We start from the raw sequence: 21,796 nt of genomic DNA, 5'->3' as shown, positions 1-21,796 counted from the left end.
ACCACCGTGATGGGCTGAATCCAAACACCCTGAACTGCTGGGGTCCAGATTTCCAACCCCCAAGCTTCCATGACAGCTCAGACCAGGCCAGGACTCAGGGAGACCTTGTGTGGCAGCAGGAGGCCGCAGAAGCTGGGAGCTAGGGAACCAGAGGGTCTGTCTGTGTCCAGCCTCAACAAAGAGCTGAGTTCTGCATGCTCTCTGAGGGGCACTGCGGGCAGGAGCGTTGGCTCTGCTCATTACCAAGATAAGGCCCTGGCCTGCGCCGTGGCTGAGGACTCCTCTGACTTACCCCGGTGCCAGCAGCCACAGCTCGCTGGGGCAGTGCCCGCAACCTGGGCTGCCGGAGGGGGAAACCGTGTACTGGCTCTGTGCCACCAGAGCCAGATTTAGGGCCACGTTATGCTTCTGGTGTGTCACAAAGCAACCCTGGCATGGGGAATGTGGGCCCAGAAGTTCAGCCAGGTGTGGGGATTCGGCCAATCCCAGCTCTAGCCTTACATCTTTCAGGCCTACTCCTTTCATGGCCAGCTGCAGCCTTTTCCTGGGCATCTGCCCTGCCACTTCCTTCAGACCATATCCTCATTGCTTTCAAACACTGGATTCCTGTAAGCTACCCTGTTGTCCTCCACTGGTATCATCCTGGACTCTGAGAAGACGGTTTCGTTCAGAGGAGGCCAGGCTGAGTCCTGCTCCAGCATCCTTTGCAGCCTCTTGTAAAGGCTCTTGGACTGGTACTGGAAGCATTTTTTGAGCAGCATCCAGAGGGCTCTGTTTTCAATGACCGCCTCCTGCAAGAGTAAGGGCCAAGAGTGAACTACTGACAAGACTAGAGCATGGCTTTCCCCCTTCTACCACAGGACAGGCTTGGTACAAGGAGTGGGAAAGCAACTCTCCCACCCTGTCCTGCTGATACACATCACCTCACAAACCCTGGGCTGTCCACTTCAAACCCTCAGCTCTAACGCTCCTGTCGCTAGTTACACCCTAGCAACCCCACTCAAACCACTGGGCCTTCACAGCTCTGAAAATCAGTCCAAGGTACTGAGGGCTTCTGGCAATGTGGTGGATGGTGCTTCACTCCACACTGCCTTATTACTGGAAGGTGAGAGAGGAGTTCATCTCTCGATGTTCATTCAGTCCTGGGTCCCTTGGGGTAGCTGCCAGCAATGGGTGCCAAGCAGGGCCATTGATCCACTAGGATCTGGAGGGGGATCACCAGTGCTGCTCACATGGGCTTCCCAGCATCCACTGCCGGTACACCATTTGGCTACTGTTGACTTGGGATAGAATCGAAGCAGTGACCTAAAGAGTAAAGGTTCCCGTGATCAACACCCTGAACCATCCTCTCTGCACACAGGCAGGTGTATTTCCTTTAACAAACTCTGTGTGGCTCCAAGGAGCTGGGAACTCTTCAATACCCCATAGGTCTAAATTCAAGCTGCAACTCGCCTCCCTTCCCCACCAGCTTCACTGACCTGCTTCATTGCCATGCAGCCAGTGTGGGGGGGGGGGAAAGGAAAGAGGGTCCAGCATGGAAATAAGCCAGAGCCACATTGTCTCTACAGAGGAGGAATCTCATGCTTTCTGCATGCACACAATTAACTTCTGCTGCTGTAAACCAGAAGGGATCGCCAGTCTATGAATAATTCACATAAACAGCTTCCCTGAGAAGCTAAGTTGGGGGGTTTCTGGTCAAAGCCCACTCTGGATGATCACATTCAAACCTATCTAGGTGGCCTCTGCAGTTTCTGCAGGATATGGTGTTCTTCACCGCCTGCCCTACACCGCTCTCTGCAGTGTCTCTGCAGCTCGTGAAGCTGTTGCTGGATGTGTCCATGGTGGGCAAATGGAAAGTTACTCACTAGTAACCAGTAGTTGCTTAAGGACATTGCCCCATGCCTACCTCTGGGCACAAGCCGCCTTCTGGAGGAACCAGCCCGCTGGGGCTGCGTCCCTCCTTGTGGATATGATCAGTCAGGTGTGACTTCTCAATGAGAGCTGCCTCCCTTCCATCCACTAATCTGCAGCATTTGAGTGGAAAACTCTGCAGATGAGGAAGAAAATCCAAACCCTTCTCTGGCCCTGAAAGATGGGCCAGCACCCAGCAGACGCAGTGGTCCCAGTGCCGGCAGCTCATCTCATGGGGAAAGGTGCTGAGGCTGGCATGCAGCAGCCTACTGCCAGGTTTGGACATTTGGATCCCAGTGAGCGCTGCTTTTCTAGATGTTCCCGTGCTTGGTTGAGCTGGGGCAGGGACCTCTGCCATATGGGAGTGATATGCAGAGCTAACACCCTGGGAAAAGCATCCTTCCCCAGAACGCACTGTGGAGTTTTGGGAGCTGGTTGGGCTCCCTCTGCAGAAAGAGCCCTGCCGATAAGCTACTGCAGGGAGGGGAAGAATGAAATTCTTAGCAGCACGGGAGTCCCCCACATCTGGTGCCTGACCTGCCCAGTGCCGGATGCCAGGGATATAGTCCATAATTAGCCAATTGGGCACTGTGGTGCATAGGCCAGGATAGCAGAGGAGGTGGAGGGAGTACACAGTTCCTCTTGACCCCTGTAGTAGTAAATGTGCCCCCCAAGCCCAGGGCTGCTGTCGGCTGTTCCTAGCAGCCCTACCCGCGTGAGACTGTTGGTTATGAACGGGCCCATCTACAGGCACAGCATTTGGCACTATGAGCCTGTGTAGCCGCGAATGCCACCTCCAATTCCACCGTGCAACCGAGTCCTTCCTTTCACCCCTTGTAAAAGTGTTTGCCATTAATTCTGCAAGTGACAAGGGAGTGGGGAGTGTCCAGACCCATTCTGCTATCTGGACAATCTTAAAGGTGAAATTAAACACAGGCTCTCACCTCTACAACAAAGGACACAGCAAATGTGACCAGCAGCATTATCACCATGGAGATTCTCCAGAAGGTGGGGGTGCACACGAGCTGGGAGAAAGGGAGATGGAAGCCAGTCAGCAATGTGTGTGCACCTGCAAGCATTTGTGTGAGCTGACATCATCAGAGCACAGCATCCTTGTTTGGCTGGATGTAGTAGCCACTACCTGCTGAGCTGACGGAGGTGAGCTTGCCCTCTAGCATGATGAAACCCTCATAAAGAAGAACTGAAATAGCCTTTAATCTCATGACTCAGCAGAGAAAATAGAGCTGCAGCTTTGCAACAGGAAATCTAATTTCTCTCTTTCTTTTTTAAAGACCAAGAGCGAAAGAGAGGTCATTCCCGCTCCGAATCCAGATCCAAACTTCCCAAAGGTTGGGTGTCTTGGAATCTCTGGTGTTGGCTCAACTCATTTGAGGACTGGAGCCCAGATCCAAAGTATGGATTGGTGCTTTCACCCAGAGTTTGGGTTCCCACGTTTTTCTATTTTTCCTCACCAAAGATTAAGGCTTTATCTATGATGTAAACTAAATTCCTCTCTTCCAAGCAGATTCGAATAAGATTGCTGTCATGACCATTCTTCCCAGAGCCAGTTTTAGTCTGTTACAGCAGCGATGGTGAGAATGTGTTACTGTGGGTATGGAACTACCTGGGATAATGCTTCCTTTAAAGTGCCAGCCAGTGGCTGATTCTGTTAACTGTAGCTGTCCAGTTACAACATGCTCTGCTTGCTGGGAGTTGCTCTGGAGGGAGAGGCATTTTCAGCATGGCTGGTTGGTAAGGAGCAGTGAAATCTCAGATCTGTTTCCTGCATGTCCCTATTTCCTGATGCAGTTACTGTAGCCCGGACATTGCTATCTGAACTCAAATGCTGCTTTAGTGCACTGTGGGCTCGGCCATGGTAGACTCTGGACTGTGAGCATGTGCCACACGTTAGACTACTGTTGGGTTTTCACGACTGTGACTCTGGTGTTGGTGCAAGGCGCTTGCCGGCAGCCCCAGGGAATGCCGTCCTCTCTCTGCTTGCAGAGCAGGGCCAGCATGGACGGCAGCCGTGCAAGCTTCCACACCCCGCCCCCGCCCCATGCTTTAACACTGACCTGGTGTGGCCACCTCCAGGTGTACCCAGTCCACAAGGACACCGAGTGAGGTGGGTTTGATAATGTAGACACCTCTCCGGTAGGGACTGGACCGAACAATACACGTAGGTCTCTATCCAGCTATCAGGTGGTAAGAGTGCCCAGATCCAAGCTGGTTTCAGTCTGGCAACATAGAGGTGACCGAATGCATATACCCAGAGCCCCAGGAACTGCTCGGTCCTTCTCATCTGACTCAACCCTACTTTAAACTTAGCGTGGCTTCAGACTTACTGGAACACCCAGTGAGACTCTGTGCCTGATGTCAGAGGTGATCCTAGTGCAGACTGTTAATGAAATACCGTATGCAGTGGTGTTGTAACCATGCCAGTCCCAAGGTTTTAGAGGGACAAGGTGGGGGTTGTAATATCTGTTATTGGACCAACTTCTGTTGGTGAGGGAGACAAGCTTTCGACCTCACCTCACCCAGACCTGAGGAAGAGCTCTGCATAAGCTCAAAAGCCTGTCTCTCTCTCACCAATAGAAGCTGGTCCAATAAAGGATATGACCTCACCCATCCGGGGTCTCTAATGAAACACGGGGTTAGAGCACAGAGAACACGTCCTGACATGATACTTACATCCAGCTGTGAGTAGAGACCGTCAGTGTCGGCAAACACAAAGAAGACACAGATGCCCAGCTGTGCTGCTAGCACAAGTACAAATATGTCTAAGGGACAAGAGCAGTCAGGTGAAACAATGTGGCTGTGAGCGTCCTCAGCTGCTCACATGCACTCCTGAGTACCTCCCCCATCATTTACCATGCCATGCCAAACTTCACTGAAAACTGGGAAGAGTTTGGAGCAAAAGGAAAATAAACCCAGTAAAAGAAACCCAGCATTGGTCAGTCAAGGGCACACATGCGAGGCTGAGACAAGCCTTACATATATAGGTTTTAAGGCCAGAAGGGACCACTGTGATCTAATCTGACCTCCTGCATCACAGAGGCCAGAGAACCTCACCCAGTGATTCCTGGATCGAGCCCGGTAACTTGTGCTTAGAAAGAAATCTAGGGTGAAATCCTGCTCCTGTTGAAGTCAACGGGAGTTTTGCCATTGACTTTCATGGAACCCAGGACATCACTTCTGATCTTAATTAAAGACTGTAAGTGACAGAGAATCTATCACATCCCTAGGTAAGGTATTCTAGGGGTGAATTACCCTCCCTGTTAAAGTGTGCCCCTTATTTCTAGTCTGAATGAGTCTGTTGTCAGCTTCCAGCCACTGGATCTTGCTTTGCTTTTGTGTGCTGGACTGAGAAGCCCTCTGCTATCAGAAATCTCTTCAGGCAGGTACTTGCAATCACAATCAAGTCACCTCTTAACCATCTTGTGGAGAAATGTGATGCTCACGCCCTTCCCCGCCAGTGCCCCTATCAAAGAGCCAGACATGCAGTCCTCACTCTGGGTTAATTCAACCCTAAAGCAAGAAAAATTCCAAGAGAGTTTTGCCTGATTGGGAACATTAGGACCAGCCCCTCAGAAAGGATTATCAACCCAATGAACACCTCCCATTGCAGTCGTCGGGGCTGGACCCGCTGAGCATTTCCTGGTGGAATCTCACAGAGGTGAGGAAGGGAGAGCTGTGCTGCAAGGCGAAGACCTAGACAGCTTCCTAGGTTTTCTTCATTTCTGACTTCTGGTCGGGCCTTGTGAGCGGCCAGCTGGGGGCTCAGGAGTGCTTTCTCCCAGGTGGGCACCAGAGGCCATCAGAGCGCACTCCCAGACAGAGCCAGGGACTTTCTCTTTTTCAATTTGTCTTTGTGGGGGCCAGGCAGTGAGTTAATAGGCAGTCAGCTCTGGATTCTTATTACTATTCTGGCCCTTGACTGGGTGATGTTCTGGTTTTGGTTTAGTTTTCCTTTCGGATGGGCCCAGACTAAAGCCCTGAATCCTAATCCTCTCAGACACTGGTTTATCAACATGCTTCAGGGAGCACAGGCCTTCTTAGAGATACCCAAAGCAAAGGCTGGTGGGTAGCAGGCACTTTAATTCTGGTTCTTCTCTTTTTGACGTGTGTGTCTGATCCACATTAGCCTTGGAAAGGCCGCCCACCCCACCAGCCAACCAGACACCAAATACCATTTGTTTGTAGTTTGTTTCATACCAGTTCAGGGGAGCTGATAAACAGGCTGCCCTTTTCTAGATTCCTGTCTTACTGAAATGCACCCCAGTCACCAGCTCAGATCCTGAGCATCAAAGATCCACAAAGCCTGGGCCAAATTCTGAGAGGTGCTGAGCTCCAGGAACCATTGTAGCCATGCGTCTCAATCAGTTAGATGCTTTTGAAAAATTGTTGGTCCCCTATTTTTGAAATGTTGGCCAGCAAAGCTGTTGCCAAGGTGTTTCCTAGTGAGCTGGCTTTCTCGGGCTCTGAGCCAGGCCATGCTCTGCCTGTCGCACACAATCAGTGCATTGTACTCACAGTTAGTGTATACGGGCTGCCGGAAAGGCTTTCCCTTGGAGAACACCAGTGCTACCATGAGGCAGTTGATGGTGCTGAGGAGCCAAACTGTGGTGTTTTCATAGCTCTTGTAGCCATTGTCCACCCCCTCTCTGCCATCTGCATGCTCCATCCCGGTGAAGCTGATGGTGGCAGCGGAGGAAGAATTCTCCACATGGCTTTTATTCCCGCTGAGGCAGGCACTGCGAAGGAGGAGGCCTTGTGGTCAGTAATGGCAGCTGGCAAGGCTGTACCAGCCTCCAACTGGGACTCCCAGAGCCTTCTCAGTCACTAATGAATGGGCCTCCGGCAGCTCTGAGAAGGAGGTACCTTTTGTTATCCCGACTTTACAGATGAGGAAGCTGAGGCAGGGAGAGGGGAATTGACCTGCCCAACAGTGATGCAATGGCAGAGGTGGCAGTAGATCCCCAGTCTCCTGACACCCAATGCCTGGGTGCAAACCACTAGACCACACTTGCCCTTCCCAGATCTTTGCCATCAGTTGTAATGGGACCCAGGCGGCATATTGACATTTCCATGGAACCAAACAGGAACCTTGGCAGCAGTAACTACTGCCCAGATACTTTTTCTTTTGCTATTAGAAATTGTACCCAAGTGATCTAGAATTCCTGGACTATGCGTAACACACCAGGGCCAATGACTCGTTCAAGGAAAACCCCAGCCAGTCTCCACCAGCCTCCTCAGCGTGGCTGCCGAAGCAGACGCACGCAGAGTGAGTCTGAGCGCTGTGATGAACGTCATCAGGTGTTCACCCTCCCCTTGCCCCACCTGGCCTAGCAGTACTTGTGCTCTGGGAGCTCACTCTCTGGTCTCTCCTGCTCGACCGTCCTGCTGTGAGTTCAGCAGCAGCTATATTACACATAATCACTCCTCTGGGGCTGGGCCTAGCCCAGTTCCCAAGCTTGTCAATAGCTACATGTACGCCAGCCCCATTGTGTTTGGAGTCCTGAGCACGGGGCTTACCTGTAGATGTTGTGCTGAGTGTACCAGGGCTGCTTCTGGACGGTCACAAAGCCAAAAACCTGCATGCACAGACTGAACAGGATGTTCAGGACCACGGACAGCAGCAAGGGGGGGGAGATCAGCTGGCCCGGAGGCCTGTATGGGACCAGCTTTGGGTAGGCACCGTTCAAACTCACTGATAGAAGAATGGGTTTTTTTTACTAGTACATCCAAGATACCAGCAGCTTAACACTATATTATCAGCCATTTAGGGTTAATTAACAGCATCTGACATCTGTGAAGTTATTTTGGATAAATCCCAGGCCTGCTGTTCCCCTCCTGGGCACACTGGGGGCTAGCTTGGCTTCAGGGGAGTTACTCCTGATTTACCCTAGCATCAGGGAGAGGAAAAGCTCAGGGGAATATCCTGATGCCAAGCAGGGGGTTCATAGCAAGGAAGCTCTCATCAGGCACCAAGAGTCATGGCTGGCACTTTTAAAACTGATGTAATCGCGGTCTTTCCCCAGCTCTCTGAACCTCACCACGTGCAGAGCACTGCTGTCTGCCTTCACACACACACAAAGCACTGCAGGCCTAGCCCCCCGTCCTTACTCTCCGTGTTCTTCGAGCTCCCTAGGGATTTACTCTTGTCTGTCTCAAACTTGTCTTTCTCTTTTCCCTTCTCTCTTATCTAGCACTGGTTTCCGCCTTCCACCAGCGGTGCCCAGCTTTCTACTCCACTGCTTCTGACATCTGGCACGTCCTTATTGCACGTCTCTGCCTTAGCTCTCCGAACCATTTTCAACCTTAAACGAAAACCTCTTTCCTGCCTGGCCTCTTTTTTAGATCTGTGCGTCCACAGTGTTAGATCTTATGATGTAAATATGTAATCCTGGTCTTTAAATGTGGAGAGTGCTATGGAGAAAATTCATAGTAAAGCTATCTTGTTTGTCTACAGTGGCAAGATAGAGCAGAGGAGAGTGTATCCATGAGGCTATTCCTTCCCCCACTTTCCCTTCTAACATTACACTCACCTCTTTAATGCACAACGGCAATGCGCTGTATGGGCATTCAGTTTATTATATGCTGTATTATGAGTGGCCATCAGCTGCAGACCCATTCTCTCCCATACAGGCTTTTATGGAGCTGACTTGTTACAGCTGTTGCAGTGAATTATAGTGACAAGAGCCAGATCTCGGAACAAGCTGTGAATCCCCAAAGGGGTTCTAAACAAATCTGTTGGGCCACCCAGTGCTGGGTTCTACATGGTCACGCTGGCTGCTTGCACAAAGATTTTACTCTTTGGTCCCAGGGATTTTAACCTGTATCAAGGAGCGAACAAGCTTCTCTGATTGCAGTTGAACTGGGGACTTTGACCTTACCCCACTGGTTATGGCTTACTATCGGGCCCTCCCGCAGTGTACCCCTATGCTCTTTCACTTCCGCATGGCTTCCTCTGTAACTGCTGCCCCTGGGATCTTCCAGCCTTACCTCATGAGTAGAGAAGGCCCTGAGTTTCCTTTCCACCTCAAGTTTCTCTGCACGAGCTGCTGTTGTCTCTCTCCCATAATGACAGGTTCCAGAGTAGCAGCCGTGTTAGTCTGTATTCGCAAAAAGAAAAGGGGTACTTGTGGCACCTTAGAGACTAGTCTCTAAGGTGCCACAAGTACCCCTTTTCTTTTTTCTCTCCCATAAGGAATTCTCCTAGGTACTGAGAGTCACTCCAGATCTGGCTGCCTATCAGCCCAGCCCCGAGGATTTCCCATCTGCTCACAACCCTTTTCTCTTATTGCGCGGTAAGCCCTCTCTGCTGATTTAAATATACTGTATTCACTGCAGGGTAGCTTTCTTTTTCTTTTTCAGTGTGCAGGATTATACACATCCAGGGGGAGGAAATTAGCTGAGATCTATTCTCACACCGACACAAAAGGTGACTATGGAGCTTACTTGTTATACCAATTACAGTGGTAAGAGCCAGATCTTGGAATAGAAATTGGTAATTCCCAAAGGAGTTTAGTTGCTGAAAGGAGAAACAAAAAGAAAACAGAAATCAGACATTTGCCTTAGGGTTGTTTGTTTCATAAACCCACAGTGTTTCCATAGGGCTAATAATCTGCAGTTTGTTCTGAAAGCCTTGGGAATGCTATTCAGCCAGATAATCCGACAAAGGGGGTATTCACCCATGAAAGCTTATGCTCTGATACGTCTGTTAGTCTATAAGGTGCCACAGGACTCTTTGCCGCTTCTACAGATCTAGACTAACACGGCTCCCCCTCTGATGCTAGCCAGATAACGTGCACCATGGGTGACAGTCCTTCCAACAGAGGCACAGTCGCAGAGCTTGCACTAAATACAATCGTTTTGTGCATGGACATTGTGCAGGCTAATGATCCTTCCAGCTCATTCAAAAAAATGAAGAGAGACTGATCTGAAGGGGCAAGTTCTTTTCTTGATACCAGATGATTTCTGAATGCAAATCCCTCCTCACTAAATGGGAAGGCTCCATCCAAAGGCAATTTAGGGCGCCCTGGCATTAATAGCCAATGCACCCTTTTAACAGCTGAAAAGTTTCCCTGTGCTCATCTGCCAAAGTACCTCTCTCCTCTCCTACAGCCCCCCCTCTGCAAGTAATCCCTTAGCCTCTCTTCTCACCCTCCATCTCCTACGCACATGCCTTTGCCTGAGATAGCATGCTGCATCTTTCTTTCTGTGTGTGCATTTGTCCGGCTCTGCTTTGGGCCTGGCCCTTCTCCCCCTGAACTCAGTGGCAAAAGTCGCTCCATTTTACAGATGCGGAGACTGAGGCACAGAGCAGATCAGCAACTTGCCATAGGTCACACAAGGAGTCTGTGGCTCAGCTGGGAGAAGAAACCAGCTCTCCTGGCTGTGTCTTGGACATTAGACCCTCCTCCCCCTCTACGGGAGCAGTGGCCTGCTTCTGTTCTAACTGACAAACTCCCGGTCCCAGAGCCATACCCAATAAAGCAGGAGAACACCAAGATACTGGATGGTGCTGTACAGTGCCATGTACTTAAACATGCAGAATGAAGTGACAAGAGCAGCGCGACCTTGCCTGTGGCGGAAGAGAAAAGATGATACTGATTAGAGGATGGCGGGGGGGCGGGGAGTGCAGCTTTCCTCAGTCCTTTGAAAGTCGGGTTGAACAGCAGTGCATGAGTTATGGGATGATGAATCCCTGACAAATTATCGCCTGGGCCTGCACTTCTTAATCAGAATTCGGTAGCAATGAATTCCTTTGCCGCAATGCTGCTCTGCAGCAATAGGAAGTGACCCTGCTACACCCGACTCATGGGAGCAGTCCTGATGCCGGTCGCCTCAAGACACTGGCTAGCTAATGTTTATAAAGTGCATTGAAAATGTAAAGTGTGCTGGGGGTGCGAAGAGTTCTCAGTAAGGCAACAATACACCAGGGGGCTCTTCCCTGAGCTTTTCAAATCAATGGAGGAACACGGCTGTCTCAGCTGCGTGAAACCAGGGCCCTGGCCTTCCGACAATGAAACCCAGTAGCTCATCAATTTCAAGTGCAAACAAAGCAGAGGAGTGTTCTGGGAGGCAGCAAGCCTATTAGTTAGAGCAGTACCCTAGCAGTCAGGACTCCTGGGTTCTATTCCCAACTTTCCTACTAGCTCACTGTGTTGTGTAGATACAAATCCTGTCTCTTTAAGCTGTGGTGGGTGGGTTGTTGGAAAAGGCTCTAGGCAGAAGCTCTACAATAAAGCAGCAGAGAGAGAAGTGCTAAGGATAACACTGTTTCCCTTATTCTGATAAAGATCCTTGTTCAATGTCGGAAGAAAGTGACTTGTTCTGTGATCCTTGACCTTTGTCACATGATATGTGTAGCCTTGGGCAACTGATTTAGAGCCCAGTCCTGCTTCCCTTTGCTTCAACAGGAGCAGGATCTAGTCCATAACTTCCATACCCTGGTTTTCCAATCAGTACAATGGGGATAATGTTATTTCCCTACCTTGCAGGGCATTGCAAGGCTTCATTATGAGCTTTGAGATCCTCAGGGGATGGCACCGCAAGGTGTTATTTTGTTAGCTGTTTGCACAGTGTGGCAAGGCCCTGTGATGGAGGACACTATAGCAGTGCCCAGATTTAGCACAACAGACACGTGTGTCTCTTTCTATAGCTCCTTCTTCTTCTTCCTAGTTCCCTGGCACTGAACCCATTCTTAGCCACATGCTCCACAGCTGTGGCAGGCCTCCCGCTTCGCGGCTGTGAGGAAATGAATAGTCCTTGTAGTGAAAGCTGTTCTCTTAGACAGGAGCAGTGCAAAGCGCATCCTCAGGGCCATGGAGTTTGATGTATGTTCTGCTGTGAAAGCCCAGCTGTAATGTGGGACAGGAACCAATTTCTCTGCGATAGCAGTGTGCGAAGAGCCTGTGCTCACCTGATCAGCTCGGGCACACACTCTATGTTGGGGGTTCGGGACGTGAAAGGCGAAGCCACCGACGCCTCCTGCTCAGACAATGATATCCCAGCATGGGCCATTTTCAAAGCCTGAAATACACAGCGCTGGTCAGTACCCTCCTGCCGGCAATGCACACTGACTGGCCAGCCAGCCCGCCAATCAACGCCATCCGTGTACTCTACGGGGGCACCGGGAGCCAGCCAGTGTCACCCCAGAAGTGCCCAATACAGGCTGGTGATGGGGCATGGCCAGTCCCTCTGGGAGATGCTCTAACGCATCTCCTTTGTCCCCTCCTATGGCATGTCAGCTGTATCTTCCAGCTGCCTTCCCTGGCATACACCAGGACATAGGAGCAGGAACCAGAGGTGTGGGGGGTGCTGCAGCACCCCTGGGGTCCCAGTTGCTGTCCCCATGCACCCAGGGTCTCAGTTGATGTCCCGCATGCCCCGGGTTCCGGCTGCCAGCCCTGTGTGCCTGGAGTCCTGGCCTCAGCTCATTGGCTTTTAGGGGAGATGGGATTGGTCTCAAAGGCCCTAATTCTGTAACAAGCTCCACCTGTGGATGGCTCTGGTCCCTGGGTGGAACTCACTGAAGGATCATGGCCTAAGTCCGCTGTCCTTAATGCAGCTGCTCTGTGGAGAACTTGCTTCTCCAGGGCTACTAAATCTGGAGTATTTCCCTGGCACTGAAATGCGCTTCTCAAACAATGTTTAAGTTGGGTTTCCACTCACCCCACAGTCATTGGCTCCGTCTCCGCACATGCCCACAAAGTAACTGCAAACCAAACCAAACAGCATTTCAGCACGGGCAAAAGGGAGCCCTGTAGCGAGTGGGGGGGTTAGTTTAATGTTTTGATGGAAAGGGCTGCAAGGACTTGCAGGGCTGGAACCCAGGTCTGCTGGCTCCTGGGTGGCTGTGATGTCTACACCACCTCCTGACAGTGTGGGGACATAAGGAATAGCAGCTGGTAAGCCCTACGGGTTCTACCACTGGATGCCCCACCCACAGAGATCCTGGCTGGTGGAGCCTGCCACATTCCCTGACTGGCCCAGGCACGCTATTTAAGGCCTAGGGAAAACTGCCGGAGGCTGCCTTGGCTACTAGGCAGAGCACTGGCTTGCTGCTGCGAACAGCCTGCGGTGCACTCCTGACACCTTGCTTAGCTCCTGGTCCTGGTGCCCTGCTCCATTCCTGACATCTCGCCCTTCCTAGCTTCCCCTAATCCCACTTTGGCTGGCTCCCTTGGCTAACCCAGTGTGGCTCCTCGACCTTCACGCTGACCTGATCCTACACCGTGCCACCCGCATGGACTGCTGCTTCTGGCCTGGACCGTGTACCCTGAACTCAGACCATGTCCTCTCCAGCCTAGGCCCTGTCCTTGACCCGCCCGCCTCCCATAACTGGGGTCCTGACAGGAGCTACATTAGTGTAAGTTATTCTTTATGTTTCATTGGAAAAGTCCCAGCTGGCAGGCTGGGTGACTGAAATACGTCATGCCCAGGATTCTGGATTTTGTGTGCTCCTGAACTGGACTCACCTCAGCTGTCTATACTGAAGATTTTCTGAAATTCTCCCAGTTCCTCTAGTGCTGGTGCAGACTGAGCCTAGCTGCTTGTTCCACTGTGTTCTCTAACCCCAAAATAGGTCTTGGTGAGAGAGAGGTGAAAATGCCACCAGCATCAGCAGAGCTGCAACTCGGGGAGATTTCCCTAAATCTTGTGTGTAGGCGACAAGCTCCTCTTTTTCTTGCCAGTGAAGCAGCAGGACACATGTGAGATGGGTGAGACCACAGGAAAGTCTGAGTGCGGGACATGTTATGTTTTGGGCTGCCCAGCCTGCTAGCTGGGACTATAAGGCTATCACAGACCCCCTCAGTGGCTCTTCTTTAATGTGCTTAGGGGAAATATTTTCCAAGCTATATTTTCGTAGGAGACTCAGATTTGGGATTTCCTATCAGGCACACAGTTTCCAGTTCTAATTCCAAGCTGCTGGACAGGAGCTGATGATTCTCATTTGACTCCCTTCCAGCCTGTGAATTAATCCAGCACTCTGAATCTTTGAATGTTCATAAAAAACTTACTCCAACTTTTGAAACTCCTCCACCAGGCTGGATTTCTGACCTGGAGACATTCTAGCAAAAACTGTCCCATTGACCAGGAGCTGAAAGGAGAAAATGATTGAAAATCCTTTAGTGTGCTTTTTCAACTCCACTTGGTTAAGAAGTCCAGCAGTGATGAGTGTGAATAAGGAGCAGCATAAATCCTAAAACTCACTTCACATGGGACTTCTGCAGGATCTGAAAACCGAATGGGCAATGAATGAACCTGCACTGTGCCTCCGCTAAAAAGAAATCAGGGAACAAAGGACTGGCAGGTTGTTTGAGTCACCGGCTTAATCCTAAATATGCAATGGTTCAACTTAACTAGACTGTTGTGAGCAAAACAAGTCAAGAGCACTTCTAAGAATGATCTCCCCAGAATTTACTTGGAGCAGGGCCACAGTGCAAATAGCCCACAACTTACCTTCGGAAGTAAATAGCTGAAATGCTGTGTAATGACCTGGTAGGATTTTCCACTCATGGCAAAATGGTAACTGCTACGTCCAACTTCAGAGCAGAATCTTCCCCCAACTTGAATGTAAGTCTCCTATAAATCAGGCCAGAGTTATTTCCATACGATGGACTTAAAAGATGACCTAGCTGCACTCAAACCCTGGTGCTCTATTGTGTAGAGAGGAAGGATGTCCAGTGGTTAGAACACTAGACTAGGAGGTGGGAGACCTTGGTTCAGATCCCTGCTCCTCTGTGACCTTGGACCAGTCCCTTAGCCCCTCAGTTCCCCATCTGTATAATGGGGGGATAACAGTTCCTACCTGCCAGGGGTGGTGTGAAGATAAACACATGAAAGATTAGGAGGTGCTCAGATGCTAGGGGAATGGGACCAGGTAAGTAATGTAGATAGATATTGGCTCTTCTCAGGCCACAGCACTTTGGCAGTAAACTGTAGAATTAATAATACCCGATGCGGGACCTAGGATGTTAACAATGCTGCTGAAACTGGATTACAGGCAAGTGGGACCCACTCAGAACTTTGGGGACCTCTCCAAGGACACCTGCAGTCATCTTCTCCCATCCATCTACACCCAGTAACGAGCTCTGTCAAATAGGGATCCACTCCTCCAACAGTCAGTGACTCAGATTAATATTGATCTTTGGCAGGGAAAAAGACACCATCATGGGCACATGTCTTAGTGTCATTGTGTATGTGTTTTCTTACCATAATTACAACTTGTGTACGTAATTTTTTAAAACTGATTTAATCAATGTTTTACTTGCACACACAGGGATTTTCCTCTCTGCTCACCTCTGTTCCACCCCTTCTAGTCAGGGCAAGGCTGTTCCCTGCCGGGCATGCTCACAAAGTCTAAGGGCCAGCTGCACCACACAACATACCATATAAAGACACAGTCTTGAAACAGGTTTCAGCTACCATGCTGCGGTTACCAGTGGGACTGGGACAAACCTTTAACATGGCTCCTGGAAAGCCATTCTCAAGACTAGTCTAGAAGGGTTTGCAAAATCAGCGTTAACAAAGTCACATCCCAGTTCATTAAAATGGCAACACACTGAAATACGAGTAAAGCAATTTAATGATCACTTTCTCTTCAAACACTTTCCCAACACAGCATGTTCTGTAGCACAGATGGGGACTAACAGGCAGTCTCTGATGTCAGGGGTACCAGAGTAACCCCAGCGAGTTACACCAGCATCACTAAGATGGCATAGATGCCAGTGTACCATTTATTCTCCCATCACCTGAGACCTGCCCATTTAGCACTCACCAGGTTTCTGTAGCCATTCGGTTTGCTTTCTTCCAGTAGCTTCCAGGTGATGGATGCTGAGGGGGAACCTGATAGTTCATTTGCTTCAACAAGAATCACTTGACTGGTCTGAGAAATCATGCCAGCATTTTTGGCCACAGTAACCGCTGTCTGTATGTTGTCACCTAGAAAAATCAAGTTGCGGGGGAGGTGTCATCTGCAGTTTTGTCTAATGTGGATTTTAAACCTTGAGGCTGGAGGAAATGTAAACTTTTCCCTGAATTCCATGTGATCTCACAGACTCTCCGTACCAGAGAGATTTCAATGGTTCTTCTGCATGTTTTTATAATACCGTTGCCTTCCATTCACAATGTACCGTTCATCCTAAGGATACCACAGAGCTTTACAATCCCTTTGATATACACAGAGTTCACTTTACCCACTGTCGAAACGCTGGAGTGGAAAATGGCTGTTGTTTAACAGCACAGAAAAATGGTCCACAGCCATTTTGAATGTGAATGAATTTTTCCAGCTCAGGCCTGCCTTTAAAATTAACATTTTATCTGGTCTGGATTGAATCCAGCTGAGAAAATACTAATGGATTCCCTGTCAGAAGGGGACCTATGTACCGGTTCAGCCTGGAAGAAGGTAAAAGAATTAACTGCTGAATTGTTGCTGTAACAGTGACGGAAAATTCCTCAGTTGTCCTGGCACAGCCTTAGGGTAGGCTGGGTGCCAAAAAGGGGCAAAAACCAAGAAAGCACAAGCAATGTAACTGTACCATGAGAAAGCTCACTCAGTTTTTCTCCTGCCATCTAGGGTTGCCAACTTTCTAATCGCACAAAACTGAACACCCCTGTCCTGCCCATTCCCCAAGGCCCGGACCCCTGCTTGTTCCACCTCCCCCCCTCCCCCCCCGTTGCTCGCTCTCCCCCATCCTCACTCACTTTCACAGAGCTGGGGCAGGGGGTTGGGGTGTGGGAGGGGGGTGAGGCCAGGGATGAGGGGTTTGGGGTACGGGAGAGGGTTCCGGGCTGGGGCAGAGGGGTGGGGTGCAGGGGTGTGAGGCCTCCGGCTGGGGGTACAGGCTCTGGGGTGGGGCTGGGTTTTGGGTGCAGGAAGGGTCTCCAGGCTGGGGGCTGAGGGGTTTGGCATGCGGGAGGGAGGTGAGGGCTTCGGCTGGGGGTGCAGGCTCTGGGGTGGGGCCGGGGATGAAGGGCTTGGGGTGACGGAGGGGGCTTAGGGCTGTGGCAAGGTGTTGGAGGGATTGCGGGGAGTGGGCTCCGGGAAGGAGTTTGGGTGTGGGAGGGGATTCTGGGCTGAGGCAAGGGGTTGGGATGTGGGGTGCGTGTGTGTGTGTGTGCAGGATCCCAGTGGCACTTACCGTGGCTCCCAGGAAGTGGCCACCAGGTCCCTGCAGCCCCTAGGTAGATGCGCGGCCAGTGAGGCTCCATGCGTTGCCCTTGGCCCCACAGGCGTGGCCCCCGCAGCTCCCATTGATCGCGGTTCCACCGCGGGGCACAGGCAGCCTGCGGCACCTCCCTGACCACCCACTGGCCTAGGGGCTGCAGGGACCTGGCGGCCAATTCCGAGAGCTGCGTGGAGCGAGGGCAGGCAGGGAACCTGCCTTAGCCCCAGGCCCCTGCTGTGCCATCGACTGAACTTTTAACGGCCCGGTCGGCACTGCTGACCGGAGACACCAGGGTCCCTTTTCGACCTGGAGTTAAGGTCGAAAACTGGACGCCTGGCAACCCTCCTGCCATCCCCCCACAGCACCCCGCTCTCCCACTTTCATTGCAGGACAAGGGGGACATGGGGAAGGGGAGGCAGAGAAGGGACAGAGTCATTGGCACGTTATGCAGAACCAGAGATGACAGCAAGAGGCCTGATAGCCGGGGGCAGGGAGAGAGATTCTGAGCCTAAGTCAGCCCAGCAGCTGGACTGTGGAGAAAGGGGGCCTGAGGGAGGAGGAAGCCAGGGCTCCATTAGGAGTTCAAGGGGCTGGGATAATTGTCTGAAGGGGCTGGGATGATTTTCAGGGACACACACACTGAGCCGCGACTCTAACACGGCTGCTTCCTGGGATACAATTGACTGAAAGTCACTATTTCTTCTACTCAATGCCAGTGACCAAGCCACAGCATAAAAGAATGTCCCTGTGTAGCTACCTGTGACCATAACGCTCCTGATGCGGGCAGCGCTGAGTTCTTCCAGCACAGGCTTGGTCGCTGCCTTCAGCCGATTTTCCATTATCAGAAGGCCCAGGAACGTCAGGTCAGACTCCACCTCCTCCCTGAGAATGAAGAAGACAGAGACGTGTCTTATTAATCTTTCTGGAATCGCAGTCCTGTTTATGTCAAATCAGCCTATTAGCAACATGAGGCCTATTCCAGTTCAAAATAGCTTTTTCAATTAACTAATTAGCTCTTCCAACACCCTCCTGAAGTATGTCTGTCAGTATTAGTAGATTTCAGAGGAGCAGCCGTGTTAGTCTGTATTTGCAAAAAGAAAAGGAGGACTTGTGCCACCTTAAAGACTAACCCATTTATTTGAGCATAAGCTTTCGTGAGCTACAATGAAGTGAGCTGTAGCTCATGAACGCTTATGCTCAAATAAATTTGTTAGTATTAGTAGAGAAGTTACCTACACCTGGAAGCTTTGCAGATCAGTGACCCTAGCTGGCACTGGTCGTATTTTGAAAGGAGACTGCCCCTTTCTCTCCCTGTTTCTCTCTGTACTTTCCTTGGTCTTGTGGCACCTTAGAGACTAACAAATTTATTTGGGCATAAGCTTTCGTGAGCTAGAACCCCCTTCATCGGATCCATGAAGTAAAAGATACAGGAGCAGGTATAAATACATGAAAGAATGTGGGTTGCTTTACCAAGTGTTAGGTCCAGTGGTGAGCTGGAGCCGGTTGGCACCGGTTTGCTAGAACTGGTTGTTAAATTTAGAAGCCCTTTTAGAACCGGTTGTCCCTCGCGGAACAAATTTAACTGGCCAAATTCTAAATTTAACCGGCCAAAAGTGGCCTTAGGCGCCGACTCCATGGGTGCTCCAGCCCGGAGGTGAGCTGAGGCGGGGGGGCACGAGGAGGGCTGCCCGTGCCGCAGCAGGTAACCCGGGGGGGTGGCACAGGGGAACCGCTCCCCACCCCAGCTCATCTCTGCCTCCCTGGCCCTGAGCGGGAAGCCGCCGCCTGCTTCTCAGCCTGCCCCGGCTTCCCGCCGAACAGCTGATTCACGGGGAGCCGGGGTGGGGAGGCAGGGAAGCAGAGCGGGGCGGTGTGTTCAGCGGAGGAGGCTGAGCGGAGGTGAGCTGGGGCCAGGTGCAGGGTGCGGAGCTGCCGATGGGTGCTCTGCACCCACCAAATTTTCCCTGTGGGTACTCCAGCCCCAGAGCACCCAGGGAGTCGGCGCCTAAGGCGCCATTTTGATGTGATCGGTGGGGGGAGCAGTTGCTCCCCCTGCTCGCCCCCTAGCTACGCTCCCCCGCCCCTAGGAGCCAGAGGGACCTGCCGGATACTTCCTGAGAGCTGCCCCAGGTAAGCACCGCCAGGAGTCCCCACCCCGCCCCACAGCAGGTCCCTCTGGCTCTTAGGGGTGGGGTGGGCACCCAGTACGGTGGCCCACGAGACCCTCCTGCCCGGTTCTGGGGGTAGTCAGGGGACAGGGGTGGATGGGGCAGGGGTCCTGGGGGGGCCGTCAAGAAACGCGGGGGGTTGGATGGGTTAGGAGTCCCAGGGGGTGGGGGTGGGCAACGACCTCCTTGTGGGGTGAGGAGGGAACCGGTTGTTAAGATTTTGGCAGCTCATCACTGGTTAGGTCAATCTAACGACATACATCAATTAACAGCAGGATACCAAGGGAGGAGAAATAACTTTTGAAGTGGCCCATTACAGACAGTTGACAAGAAGGCGTGAGTAACAGTAGGAAGACATTAGTATTGGGGATATTAAGTTGAGGTTTTGTAATGACCTAACCACTCCCAGGCTTTATTCAGGCCTAATCTGATGGTGTCTAGTTTGCAAATTAATTCCAGTTCTGCAGCTTCACGCTGGAGTCTGTTTTTGAAGTTTTTTTGTTGAAGAATTGCCACTTTGAGGTCTGTTATTGAGTGACCAGAGAGATTGAAGTGTTCTCCTACTGGTTTTTGAATGTTATGATTCCTGAAGTCACATTTGTGTCCATTTATTCTTTTGCGCAGAGACTGTCCGGTTTGGCCAATGTACATGGCAGAGGGTCATTGTTGGCACATGATGGCATCTATCACATTGGTAGATGTGCAGGTGAACGAGCCCCGGATGGTGTGGCTCATGTGGTTAGGTACTATGATGGTGTCCCTTGAATAGATATGTGGACAGAGTTGGCACTGGGGTTTGTAGCAGGGTTTGGTCCCTGGGTTCGTGTTTTTGTTGTGTGGTATGTAATTGCTGATGAGTATTTGCTTCAGGTTGGGGGGCTGTCTGTAAGCAAGGACTGGCCTGTCTCCCAAGATCTGTGAGAATGATGGGTCATCCTTCAGGATAGGTTGTAGATCCTTGATGATGCGCTGGAGAGGTTTTAGTTGGGAGCTGTAGGTGATGGCTAGTGGCGTTCTGTTACTTTCTTTGTTGGGCCTGTCTTGTAGTAGGTGACTTCTCAATACCCTTCTGGCTCTGTCAATCTGTTTCTTCACTTCAGCAGGTGGGTATTGCAGTTTTAAGAATCCTTGATAGAGATCCTGTAGGTTTCACAAACTAGTTTGCAAACTAGATACCATCAGATACCATCATATCTCACAGAGACACCAGATGGTATTTACTGAGTTAATAAATAAAAGTATGTTTGTTTGGTAACTACCAGCTCTGCAAATCCAACTTCAGATCGGAAAGTCAGGCTGGCTTCTTTTTGGCTCTCGCATCATCGCTGGCAACAAAGATGCTGGAAGCTAAATTCCACCCTCCATTACACCTCTTCAGCCTCCATGGCTTCAAACTCTGCCCTGACTCACACATGTGCAACGCCCTTGGCTTGCATAGAGTTGTACGAGGACCAGTGAGAGCAGGGTTTGGCCCTGCCTTTGGAACTCAGTTAACAATCATGTTGCTGCAGCACGGAGCCAGAACAGAACCCAGCTCTCTCCCAGATGTGGGCTGGATCCGGGGGGTCGACTGGAGGGAAAGGACCAAAACTTGTTCTTGTCACTCTGGTATGTGGGGTCTGATTCTGCAAATACTCACTGTGACCAGATCAGCTGAGTCGCAGGTGCCACTTTAAGGGTCACTTTTCAGAGCAGAATTGCACTTTGCAGTTTGACCCACAACTTCACAAAAAAGGCTGCCAGCAATATCCATATGTCACCTATTAGACTAGTAATATTGCCCATAGGACAAAACAGTATTGCGAAATATGTTGCACACCTATAAGTTTGGGTGTTAGGCTGGAGAGCTCAGGTAAATTCCTGCCACAGCCAGCAGAAAAGGTTCCTGCGTCCCTAGACAGGTCCACGATCCTGATTTTAAATGGAGACTCTCAAAGCCTGCCTCCTGAACTCATTCATTGCCTACTCCTTCCACAGCAGCGCTGTCAGCTCAGCCCACAGGGTATGTGTCACTGGAGGGTTAGCCTGGGCTCCTGTGCATGGTTTTGCCCAACCCACCCCATCCACACACACAACCCTCAAGCACATGCTTATTGCACTTTTGACCTTAAGTGTATGGGTTGGGGGATGGGTTAAAGCCTGCTCTGTGCTTTAGTTTGGGCTGGAACCAGGCTACTTTGCACTGAGGATGCAGGCAAGGTCATGTGAGAGTGCAGATAGTCCTCCAAAGCCCTTCCCACAATCTCCCTTCCCCACGGCAGGACAGCTACAGAGCGCAGTAAGTCAGTGGCAGTCTGTCTGTTTCTTACCTTGTTAAGCCAGCTGCCTGCCTCCCTCCCTGCAGAATTTTGTGCGCCAGTCCGATGACCCTGAAGCCCTGTGCTGCATAGAGCTGAAGCTCACTGGCAAAACTGGGTGGCACTGTGCAGGAGAAAAGAGTGACAGTACCCTGAACAAACCACGCCGAATTAAGCTCCCCCTTCCTGAATGAGGGTTAATCCCTTTGGGGCACACTGCATTAGAATGCAGTTGTGTACC

At 51.0% G+C, this 21,796-nt stretch overlaps 1 protein-coding gene across 1 annotated transcript in view; it reads right to left on the bottom strand.

Moving 5' to 3' along the window:
- Positions 1 to 569: 569 nt before the first annotated feature.
- The window catches only part of ATP13A4 (ATPase 13A4), a 62,835-nt gene continuing 41,608 nt past the window's right edge, over positions 570 to 21,796 (bottom strand). The window contains exons 17-30 of the mRNA XM_073358725.2: positions 21,568 to 21,679; positions 17,848 to 17,972; positions 15,701 to 15,864; positions 14,383 to 14,505; positions 13,941 to 14,020; positions 12,592 to 12,634; positions 11,840 to 11,949; positions 10,402 to 10,498; positions 9,373 to 9,445; positions 7,447 to 7,621; positions 6,445 to 6,665; positions 4,603 to 4,691; positions 2,856 to 2,936; positions 570 to 791 (exon numbers count right to left, since the gene is read on the bottom strand). Coding sequence (XP_073214826.1) covers positions 570 to 791; positions 2,856 to 2,936; positions 4,603 to 4,691; positions 6,445 to 6,665; positions 7,447 to 7,621; positions 9,373 to 9,445; positions 10,402 to 10,498; positions 11,840 to 11,949; positions 12,592 to 12,634; positions 13,941 to 14,020; positions 14,383 to 14,505; positions 15,701 to 15,864; positions 17,848 to 17,972; positions 21,568 to 21,679 — 1,715 coding nt within the window. The remainder of the gene's footprint in view (positions 792 to 2,855; positions 2,937 to 4,602; positions 4,692 to 6,444; positions 6,666 to 7,446; positions 7,622 to 9,372; positions 9,446 to 10,401; positions 10,499 to 11,839; positions 11,950 to 12,591; positions 12,635 to 13,940; positions 14,021 to 14,382; positions 14,506 to 15,700; positions 15,865 to 17,847; positions 17,973 to 21,567; positions 21,680 to 21,796) is intronic.

The sequence above is a fragment of the Lepidochelys kempii genome, chromosome 9 (assembly GCF_965140285.1).
Source record: "Lepidochelys kempii isolate rLepKem1 chromosome 9, rLepKem1.hap1, whole genome shotgun sequence".
Classification (NCBI taxonomy): Eukaryota; Metazoa; Chordata; order Testudines; family Cheloniidae; genus Lepidochelys; species Lepidochelys kempii.
Note: the sequence above shows the minus strand (reverse complement) of the source record. Positions and strands in the feature narration are given on the sequence as shown.